This window comes from Seriola dumerili, unplaced genomic scaffold (genome assembly GCF_002260705.1).
Source record: "Seriola dumerili isolate Sdu_G_001 unplaced genomic scaffold, Sdu_1.0 BDQW01000008.1, whole genome shotgun sequence".
In the NCBI taxonomy this organism is placed as follows: domain Eukaryota; kingdom Metazoa; phylum Chordata; class Actinopteri; order Carangiformes; family Carangidae; genus Seriola; species Seriola dumerili.
Genome location: NW_019174263.1, coordinates 235,419 through 247,387, shown reverse-complemented (window position 1 = coordinate 247,387; position 11,969 = coordinate 235,419). Strand labels below are relative to the sequence as shown.

General features: G+C 41.2%; 1 protein-coding gene across 3 annotated transcripts in view; it reads left to right on the top strand.

The window, feature by feature from the left end:
- Positions 1-5,771: 5,771 nt before the first annotated feature.
- The window catches only part of megf9 (multiple EGF like domains 9), a 60,607-nt gene continuing 54,409 nt past the window's right edge, over positions 5,772-11,969 (top strand). For 2 of the 3 annotated variants that reach the window (XM_022746690.1, XM_022746675.1), the window contains exon 1: positions 5,772-6,480. In XM_022746690.1, coding sequence (XP_022602411.1) covers positions 5,928-6,480 — 553 coding nt within the window. In that variant the 5' untranslated portion in view covers positions 5,772-5,927. The remainder of the gene's footprint in view (positions 6,481-11,969) is intronic. The other variant, XM_022746683.1, reaches the window with a different exon arrangement.

The window sequence follows — 11,969 nt, the reverse complement described above, 5'->3', positions numbered from 1 at the left end:
TGTGGCATTTTAAGTGGGGTTACCCACTGTTTATTGTACTCCTGAAACCTGGCATCTTTTAGATTTCACAAGTGCATCAATATCAGGTGTCACATCCTGAGTGGCAGCCAATTTCAGGATGTCATTCAAGTGCTTGTGCGTGAGCCTTGAGCGCAGCTTGGTTTTATTGATGCTCATTACTGAGAAAACTTGCTCACAAAGATATGTGGTTCCAAACATGCACAACACTTTTGCAGCAAGGGCTGTCAAGTTGGGGTAACCTGGCAAGAGATGCTGGTAAAATGTGTCCAAGCCAGCTGTGGCAAATTTTCCCTTCAAATCTGAGTCACATTGCAAATCTATTATTTCTAGTTGGATATTGATGGGCAGATCAGAGGCATTCACGATGAATGGCGAGCAAAAAACTTTGAAGTCTTTCTCCAGTTCACCAAAAATCTGAAAGCGTTGCTCAAACTCCCGCACTAGTCCCGTTATCTTATCTTTGAACCGCTTCATGTCTGCGGCACGTTGGGTCGCGCACACATCTTTCAGACAAGGAAAGTGAGCAGCATCACCACCCGCGAGTTGTGTCTCCCACAATGACAGCTTCAACTTGAACGCGCATATGCTGTCATAGTACTGCGTGACAACTTTGGTGCGCCCTTGCAGCATTTTATTCAAGTTATTCAGATGCTCTGTAACATCCACCATAAATGCAAGATCCTGCATCCATTCTGTGGACTGAAATTCTAAGACTGGCTTGCCCTTTTTTTCCATGAACTCTTTGATTTCCTCACGTAAATCGAAGAAGCGCCTCAGCACAGCACCTCGGCTTAACCATCTTACCTCGGTGTGGTATGGCAGGCCATAGCTGTGGTCTTTCTCTCTGAGAAGGCTGTCAAACTGGCGGTGATTCAGGCCTCTGGATCGGATGAAATTCACGGTTCGGACGACCACCTCCATGACGTTATCCATCTTCAATGATTTGCAACACAATGCCTCCTGATGCAAAATACAATGAAAAGTCCAAAAATCACGTCCTCCATTTGCAGTCTGCACCTTCTCCCTGAATTTTGTGACAACACCTGCTTTTTTCCCAGTCATTGAAGGCGCACCATCTGTTGCCAGGCTGACAGCGCGGGACCAGTCGACTCCGACCCTGTCCAGCGCTCCGACGAGGGCGGTGAAAATATCAGCTGCTGTTGTGGTGTCCGTCATTGGCACCAACTCCACGAACTCCTCGGTGACGGTCAAAGTGTCATCAACTCCGCGGATGAATATGGCCAGTTGTGCAACATCTGTAATGTCCGTGCTTTCATCAATTGCAACTGAAAACGCAATAAATGACTTTACTTTGCGCTTCAATTGGCTGTCCAAATCCTCTGAAAGATCAGAAATCCTGTCTGCAACTGTGTTTCTTGTCAGGCTGATATTTGCAAAAGCCTGACGCTTTTCAGGGCACACAATCTCTGCAGCCTTCAGCATACATGTCTTCACAAATTCACCCTCAATAAATGGTTTTGAAGCCAGTGCAATTTCATTAGCAATAATGTAGCTGGCTTTCACTGCAGCATCACTTATTTCTCGGCTACGAGAAAACACAGACTGCTGTTTCTTCAAACCCGCCAACAATTCATTCACCTTCTCTATTCTCCATTGTCCTTGCAAGTTTTTGTATTTTTCGGCATGAAGAGTCTCATAGTGGCGTCGCAGGTTGTATTCTTTCAGCACTGAAACCTGCTGTGAACACACCAAACACACAGGTTTCCCATTCACTTCTGTGAATAAATAGGATGATGACCATTTTTCTTGGAAAACTCTGCACTCTGTGTCCACTTTTCTCTTTTTTGACAAAGACATTTTGGGCCACTGAAAGCGCGGTAGAAGACGTAATAGGCAGAAGGACAAGGCAGCTCCGGGCTAGCTGTTAAGTATAAGCCTACTTGCTCGGCCCGGTATAAACAGTTTGCTTGCGTAACAGAATTGCTATTGCGACATCCAGTGGACACATTTAGAACAGCAGTTTCTTTCATTGAAAAATTGCAGCTATTTTTATACTTTGGAAATCATCTCGCGGGCCGGATTAAACCCGTTCACGGGCCTGATCCGGCCCGCGGGCCGTAAATTTGACACCCCTGGTTTAAGGTTACTGAGCTCAATGAAGATGTGGAGGCTTTGGAGAGTCAGTTGGAACATAATGTAGCTGCTCTTTTTCTGAAAATGTCATCAAGCTTAACATCTCTGAAAATGCCCTGCAAGAAGTTATAGAGCAGATCAACCAAATTTATGTGCTTTCACAGCCATTGTTACATACCTCGGTTGGAAAAATGCTAAATCAACATTGTAGAGATGTTGAGGACTCTTTAGTGAGTGAGATAGCTAAAGTATTTACTGAGAGTAATGTATTCCTGAAATTCACTTCTACTGGGGGGTCATTGTCAACCACTAGCAAGCGAACATCATACATTTCAAAAGAATTCTCAGTGGTAACGCCTGTTGAGTTTGTCCTAAAAAATAACAGGCAGACAGTTGTGTATATCCCCATACTAAAAATGCTGCAGACATTACTAAACAATGGAGAAATTTTAGATAAGGCCATGTCACCTGAGACAAATTTGTCACAAGGATACAGATCTCACAGGGATGTACACAAACATGGTTGAACAATGACCAGCACTCTTCACAGAGAGACAGGTAAGCTATTTTTGTTCTCAACCAATAAAATAATGCCAATCAAAAAGAAATTCAAGGTGTGTAGCTAGAAATCCAAACACATTTGTTGGAATGTTAACACCTCTGCCATCTCTCCATCCCTACCCACCCCTCTCTCTACTTTTTCAGGTGTTTGCTGAGTTTAATAGAATCGCCAGTAAGAATCTTGAGGGAGACTTCTTTGAGGCTCTGGACCAGTACGCCCCGCGTTTCATCGAACTTTTCAAAACAAAAAAGGGAACTATTGGCCAGAAACTCAGTGAGCTGATGCAGCACATGAGCTGGATGTCAAGTAGGTTAATTTTGCTTTTGATCTGTATGATAGTTCATCAATCAAGTTCTAAATGAGATGATCCAGACCAACCTATTCTATTTCCTGTCTGACTTGTGCTTGTGCCTTGCAAATTACTCTGTTAACTGGTCTTTTCTCTCTCTGTGTATTATTAGACACCAGACGTGACAGTACTTCGCTCTGTCTTTGTGACGACTCCAGTGAATTCTTCAAGACATGCTCAGTAAGTACTTGCACATAAGAAAATGTTTGGTCTGCATTAAAATAGAACTATATCTGTGCTGACATAGAAGATGTAATTCTATCTGCATAATATACAATATACATTTTGTACAGTGATAGATGTATTTTGTATAGCAATTCCTCCACAGCTAATCTGAGAGGTATTTAAACAGCCAGTAAATAAAAATGAAATTTGCACATAAACGTTGTACACATTAATTCATTTTAAATCTAAGGAGCAGGAGTCTAGGTTGAAAAGTAGGGCTGGGACGACGCGTCGACGTCATCGATTGCGTCGACGTCATCGATTACGTCGACGCAAAAAATACGTTGACGCAAAAACTGTGCGTCGATGCATCGTTTGAAAACAAACAATAGCGGCAGCAAGTAGCGGCAGTATCGATACCAGCGAGTCAGTTGACTCTGATCAATGTAGAATAGTGATGGGTCGGTCGCGAACGAGAGCCGGATTAGAGCCGGCTCTTTGAAGTGAACGACAGGAGCCGGCTCCCGATCGAGAGCGATTTTTTTTTTTTTTTAATTGTCTTTTAAAGCCGCATTGGTCAACATGTGTGGCTGTGGCAGCGTCTGTGTGACTACACTGAGCAGGAGGGGGGAGGGGAGGGGTTACAGACACTCGCATTTTGTGTTTTGTTTTTCACTGTACATGGTTGCACATTTTCATTTATATTTTGTTGAGTGATGTTTAGTTGATTTTGTGTTTTTTCACAAATTAAAATGGGTCTTTTTTATTTATAATTTATTTATGTATATTTTAAGTTATGTTCTGTTTATTAATAAAGCCATATACATACTATACATATGTTATATTTTATTTTATATTTTTTACATTAGTTATTCATTTTACACATAATTTGGTAATAAATGAATTTAAGTAACAAAAAATCTGAGGAGCCACTTGGGAGCCGAAAGAGCTGGCTCTTTTTAGTGAGCCGAGCCAAAAAGAGCCGGCTCTCCACAAAGAGCCGGTATTCCCATCATTAATGTAGAACACGAAGTCGTAGTTCAAAGATATGGGACTATTTTTCCGTAAAAGGAGGCCATTCTGTCGTTTGTCGGCTGTGTAAAATGGAGATGGCTTATCATAAAAGCACGACGGCGATGCACCAGCACATCAAGACACACACATAGACACACACTACACTACACACAGTATTCTTGAGTGAAAAGGCAGAGTGTATGTTCCTGTGAATGAACAGCACTTTATATTTTGTTAGTTAAAAAAGAACACTGCTGCTGTTTATATTTTATTGATTTTATGATGATAACATTTTCTTGATTCTTGCACAACAAGAAAGTATTTTATTTCATTTTATTTTTTGTTAAACGCTACCTCTGACGTCAGATTGCACTATTGTTTTCATTACTTGAATTTTATTTTGGAATATGGTCATTTTTGGTGAAAACAATAGAAATATGTTGGAATGAAGAAATTTGTGTTTTTTCATTGAGATACATAAATTAGCATATGTAAATTGCTATATAAGTCAAATAATGGGAAAATAATCGATAATCGAATCGATTCGAATTCGAATTGAAAAAATGAATCGTTAGATTAATCGATGCATCGAAAAAATAATCGCTAGATTAATCGATTACAAAAATAATCGTTTTCCCCAGCCCTATTGAAAAGTCAGTGTCACTGTTCAAGAATATATGGACCTTGTGGACCATAGCTTTAGTTTAACCATACCAAATTTATTTTGTTGGCTATACTGCAACAATCCAGTGTGAACACATATTTGTGTTGTGTCTATGCTGAAGGAGTGATGTCCCCAAGTAAATGAACTACATCTTGCCTGATGTTTTCATCCATCGTCTCCTTCATTACTCTAATCCTCAAATTCCACTGCTGTTTGTACTGATCCTGTTCTCTTGATCTCTGTTTGAGCTCGTCAACTTCTTTTTGTAAGATGGACACCTGAGTTTCCAGAACGGAGATCTTGTTCTTACACTCTTTCAACCCTGCAGCGTTGTACTCAATCGACTTTTACACGGTTGAATTGTCCATTTTACTTATTTGGTAGGGGTAAAGTGATCAGAAAACCTAATTTGAGGATCTTCACGTGCTCTAACTATACACAGCTGCTCAGCCCGCCATCTTGCCGGAATCTCCTCATGACTATAGGTATTTGAGGTGGTTTTCTGTCGTGTAGTGGGTGTGTCTGAGCGTGTTACCCAATCAGCAGACGTGTGTATAAACCCACCGTATTAAAAAAGGCAGTGCGCATGCGTAACACAACGGGGTGTTAAACGCACCATCGTTTGTCTAATTGAACGTTTTTCCACGTTTTACCGGAGCTGACCGAGCTTCCACCGTCACTAGCACACTGTTCACTCTCTCAGGCACACCGTCTGTCTGAGCTGCCTCCATGAGCCCCGCTGTTCATCGTGAACCGGTTGTTTAGGTGATTTTCACACGTATATTTGATAATTTACGACACTTTGTGTCTCCGCAGGGCGGTACCGCCACCGTTAGACCAGCCAATGAGCGAGCGTTCACGGACGGTCTTCCAGGCCTTCCATTGGCTGAAGGCTACGTCAGTCTGCGCGGCTGACGGTAGGTTGTAGAGCAGGTGAAATGTTGACTGTGGTTCATAGGGCAACAAACAGCACCGTACGCAGCCCGGGGACACCAATTGTGGAGAGGGAGAGGTCTGAGAGACCGTGACTGGGGCTGGATGGAGAGCTGAAAGTGAATATGAGGCTTACGTCCTTAATGATGTTCATGTCTCCGCTGCTCTTACTTATTTTCTCTGTATGTGTCGGATTTTCTCAAGCTGCTCCTCGCATCAGCTCCTACGATGCGTCGCCAATTTCCAGGAAGCCCGGCTCAGCCTCCGACACCTGGGGGAGCCTCCACACCGACATGCCTCGTTCTTCAGGCGAGAGGAGCGTCTATCCTGGGCCTCTAACCGGTCTCACACCGCGGCCTGGCATTGTTTCTGCCGGCTCGACCGCCACCACAAACCCCGTTTCTAAAACTGCGACCACCTTCCAGCCTCCTACAACGGACCCGACCACCTCCACTGCTGTCGATACTGGAATAATTTCAGCCACTAAAGAACTAATAACGGCGCCCATCTTTAGCTTAACCGGCGCCCGCAAAAGATCCACCGATGCCCAGACATCCTTCTTCGCTCCGGAGAAAATGCAGCAGACACTGGTGTCCATGGTTTCACAGCGCTCCACCAACGATGCCTGGGCTGCAGATAATATCGGCTCATCTTTCACCTCAGTAGAGAACAGTCAAGGTGAGTAACCACCATCCAGCCCGTGTTTAAATGTTTAAACGGTAAATAATGCTCTACAGTCTACATCATGGGGTGGGGGTATGCTGTTTGTTTAGCACATTCATGTTCATAGGAAAATAAGAGACCTCGGTGTCTCTCAGGCTGCTGGATGGTCGCTCTTGAGTTTTTGACGCAGACTGCAACAATGGGCAGACCCTCCGTTTTCAATGTGTTTCTCACATCATCGGGAATCACTGTATCTTTAAAATATGTTTAACAATAAGACTCTGAGTGATGTGGATGTAGGTGTGCGGCCTGCATCATGCTCGAGAGGCCTTTTATAATAGGATGAGTGTGGGGGTGGAGGGGCTGGAGAAGGGGGGTGTGAGGGTGAAGGTTGATCCTGTTGTTGTTCAGTGAATTTCTCCTTAATCCAGTCCGGATCCACTCAGATCCACGATGCTGGGGGCTCAGACCAGACTGTGTGTAATTGTTGGCAGGAAAATGCAAAGCAGCTGCTTAAAGAGCAGCTCCGTCCTCTCTGTTGTTGTTGTTAGCATTGCATCAACTGAACAAGTCCAACCAAGATGGCCAGGCTGAGCCATGAATGAGCCATGACAGCGGAGCCCCTCCCCTCACACCTCACTGAGCCAGCATCCATGTGGATGTGCTGTTCTCCAGCCAGAAGCTCAGGCTCCTGTCCAAAATGGTTCTTTAGTGTGTGTGTGTTAGCACATTCATCCTGTTAAAGAGCATGAAGAAATGGCCTCACATGTTGTTTGTCTATTAAAAACCTCCTTATTGATCCCTGAACCAGAACCTGAACCCAGTCTGTTTTACTTCCTGTTCTGACTGATCTGGCCCCTCTCATCAGGGTCCAGTCCGGTCATGTTCTTTGTATTGACCCTTTTCCTCCACACTGTGTCCAACCCCCTGTTATACATTAATCTGAGTGGAGGATTAGGAAAGACGAGGATGGTCGTAAACAGCTGATTGTAGTATCGCTGTGTCTCTGCATACTTTGACGACAGAAGCAGGACCCGGGTTCTGTTTTGTCCGATCACCTAGACTCACTAAGTTTAAACATCCATCGAGCGGCGCGTTAAAGATGGCACCCTGGACTGGTCATGAGTGACAGAGGTAGGCCACTGGGTGGATGAGTGTCAGACTTTTCTCATTGGCCGTCAGTTATTTAAAAACTTTATTTAAAGAACATTGTATTACTTCTAATTATAGAGTACTGCATATTCATTCTGTGCATATAAAATAATCTATATGTGTGTGTGTGTGTGTGTGTGTGTGTGTGTGTGTGTGTGTGCTTGTGTGTGTGTATATATATATATATATATATATATATAAATAAATAATGAAAAGGAAGCATAAATACATAAACAAAACAAAGTATAGACAGATTTTTTTTATTGTCAGTTGATTTTACAGTTATTTATTAAGTATTTTTTGAATTTAATGATGAAAACAACAACTGAAGATGTCTTCTTAATCCTCTTCTTCACATTTGTTACTGAGGTTAGTAAATCTGATGTAAGAGTTTGAAAGATGACTGTTGTGAATGATTTTCTGTTGTCTTTTTTTTATTTGTAAACAAGAAGCCACACATCAGTGTAATGAGTTTTCTGTTTACAATAAAAGTCATTCATTATTCTGACTGTTAAAATCTACTCCATTGACAGAGTGATGGTGTTGTCAATAGTCCTAATAATCCTCCATTAATATCCACTTGTTTTTCTTTATATGAAACTTTTTTTCTTCATAGCTGAGAATTGAAGAATTTGTGAACTGGCTCCAGACAAAAGAAAAACCCGAATAACAAGAGTGGAGACAGGGTTGGACCATGTCTCTGTCCACAGAGCACGATGGGTCACTGAGGGTCTGATGAGGATTAGAATGATTTTAAATTCAGACCATTTCTGTGGCTGTTGCATCACAATCACATGATAGCATGACACATTGTCTTAGACATATTTAGTGGTGTGAATGTCCACACTGATTCTCTCAGGACCCCTTTCATCTGCTTTAATTTAATGGTAAAATTCAGATCCATCAAGTCCAGTATTTTCTGACCTTCACTGAAGACTTCCTGTTTCAGGTTTAACAGTTACTTTTCAAAATAAAGTTAGTGTTACTGATAGGTTGTTCTTTTTTCTCATAGTTTCAATATTTTCATTGATAAAAATGTCAAATGTTTTATACTTTCTAAACGGCACTATGATTCGATCCATTAAGGCTGAAAATGCACATTTCTTTATATTTAGATTTAAATGAGAAAAGGTTTGTATCATGAAATGCTTTCTATATGGGATTAGTGTTTGAAGAAACAGGACTGTGTTGTCACTCAGCTGGTATCTGTTCTCTGATGCTATGTAGTGCGTACTAACAGCAGCTCTACCCTTGGGACACACTGATGTGTGCAGTGTGAGACTCGCAGGGGAAAAGAATGACAGCTACTTATTCTGAGACACAAGTGTTTAGGTCCAGGGTTAGGGTAATTCTGACTTGCTGGTTCATGAATATAGTTTGAGTCTCATTAATAATCTCACTTAAACCTTAAATTTTAATCATTTGATGATGATTAGCAGCATTGGCTTATTGTGCTAGCTCTGACATTTGGCCAACAAGCCCAGAGTTTCCTTCAGAGTTTTACTCACAGCTGCAACTGTCACTGTTAGTCATCATCGGGGCTTGGTGACTGCTTTGTTGGCTGAGTACATTCCTCTGTGGACTGAGTTCTTTGTTACTTTCACAGTATTAATATAGAACCTAGACCTGCTTTAAGATAGATAGATAGATTGATTGATTGATTGATTGATTGATAGATACTTTATTTATGACCTAGGGGAAATTTTTGAATCAATTATAATCAAACAACACATGGACATCAATCTTTAGACTGTATGGACCTTTAATAAACCTTCCAGAAAGGACTTCAGGTACTTGGCGAGTGTTGCCGAGCGTATCGTGATGCGGCTTTTTGCTCTTTTAAAATGATTTAGATCTGATATAATTTGAATCTGCAACTTTTCTGATAATTGATTAATCACCAAAGTTGTTTTGTGTTGTTAAACATTCATTGTCTTCAGCTTCTTTGTCTCATGTGATTGTGAAAGTGTTTGGGTTTCTCACTCCGTCACATTAAATATCGCCTGGTGCTTCAGTGACATTTTCTTACATGAACCCAAACAATTAATAGACAGTGAAAATAACTGATAGTTTACAGCCCTGCTCTCAGGCAGGCTATGTGACAGTGTTGGAGATGAACTCAGTCAGTTTATCTGAATGTGTGTGTGTGTGTGTGTGTGTGTATATCACAGGTGAGAGACATTTTAGTTTTGATCAGATCTGTTATCTTTGTCTGGCTATGAGCTCAGAGATGCCACGCCTAACCTGAGATTGCATGAATAATTGATCAGCTCTCTTTGCTCCACAGGGTCATCCTCATGCCTGTCATTACATCCTCTGCTTTCTGGCATCAGTCTGAACACACCTCTGTCATGCTTCTGAAAATTACAATGAACACTGTTGATACACGACAGAGGAGGGTTTAAAGGCGGCATGTTTCCACTTCCTGGTTTGGTGGAGAAACCTGAAAGTGTGAGAGCAGCTCTTGCTCCATTAGCTCCCAGAGGGGGAGGAGGGAAACGCCATAGACTGTATATAGAAATGGACATATGCTGCGGGGCTGAGAAGTGAAGCCAATGCAGAAGTGACTTAAAGTGCAATACCACTGAAGGTTGCTAGGGGCTGGCTCCAAAAAACTGACTCCAATACACACCCATTCAAAAAACACCAGCTTCTCTAATGAAATACTCAGTCAATAAATTGTTTCCACAACTCATTGCTATGTCAGTGGCTCAATTCACACCTCTTGTTGAGTGTTCTTGTGGTCCATCTGAAATTAATTCTCAAATTAATTAGATTTTAGCCCTTAAAAATAGGTATTTTTGGGTGCGATTTATAAGCTGACGAGTCAGGCCGGGAGGTTGGAAACCGGAGGATCAGTCACTGGAGATCTTGGGTCATATGCACGTTGTTTAGAATCAGTGGTGTTAAGTTTCTGTTACGTTCTCCATATTTGTCAGGGGAGGAGAAATTTTTCACTGACAGTTTTGCTGTTAGCTATTTAGTTTTAATGATTTTTCTGTTCACTGGAATTATGGCCCGTTCTTCGGCACTAACAGACTGGAAGGATGCTGATATACAGTTTTGTTTTTCGGTAAGTAAATGTTTATTTTCGGAACGTCCTACATTTTAAGGTGTATGATGCTCCCTAAAAGCTTGTGTGTTTTTTCCTATGTTTGGACCGGAGAACGAGAGACAGTTAACATCCAAATTAATATTAGAGTTAATGTGAATTATGGATGCTCTGTACTAACCTCGTTAGCTAGCTGATAACTTAGTGTTCGCAATGCTAACCGTACCTGGTCCCAAACATGACAAGGGCAGGAATAAATATAGTTTAACAATTAACTCAGTATGTTATTGAGTGTTATTAGAAAAAATCAGTTATCGATAGAATTTTCGTACATGTAGCAAAACATTCAGGTTTATCTCAACCTATTTTCTGTCTCCTCATCTCACCGGTTTCGTATTGTATTGAGTACAATACACAATGTATAGAAGAACATGTCAGGGTTTGTCATTTAATACTGTAAATTCATACACAGCAGTGTTCAACTGAAGCAGACATTCATGCACCTATCCTAAGTGCTGGTAAAAGTATGTGATTAACTGTGATCTACCATGTCTTAACTAAAGTGTTTGTTTTTTACTGTCATTCAAACGTATCCACACTGAAAACTGAATGACTGGTGCCAACAGAATGAGGGACTCGTATGGACGAAGGAAACTGTATGGACATCCTTAGTTCTGAAATGGGCTGTGATGAGAAGACAGACGAGCTGTTTAGACATTTGTTTTGTTTATTGTTCTCTGTCCTCCAGTATTCACAGGTTCAGTTTCTTAATTGCTGCTGTTGTTGATAGACGATAGTCATTACATTTTTAAGAACAGAATTTATTAATATTAAATTGGAATTAAGTGTTGTATCAGCTCTAGCACAGTCACCTACTTCACAGGTGAACAACATCAAGACGGTGTTCAGTAGGAAACAGCTAGAATGGACCAACCAGAAGTGCAACCTGGATCAAAACGAGACGATTAATAGTGTGCTGCTGTTACCTCATAGACATATGTACGTTACACTCATTAGTGTGAACTGAAAACTGACAGTTAAGATTTTGAAGCAGTTGTCAGTATAGTACAGCTCATGTACATTAGTTTAATTTATAATTTTGTTATTGTCATTGAAAGGGTTTGTAAGTAATAAACCTACTGTGTGTTTTCAAAATTTACCATATGCCTGATTATGAATCTAACAGGTCACTTTGGTGAATTAATTCACCAAATTATTAAAATTGGTAAGTACAAAAGACATATTAGAAAAGTATAAACTCTAATATCTATCTCTAGATCCTTTATTGTCAGGACAGCAA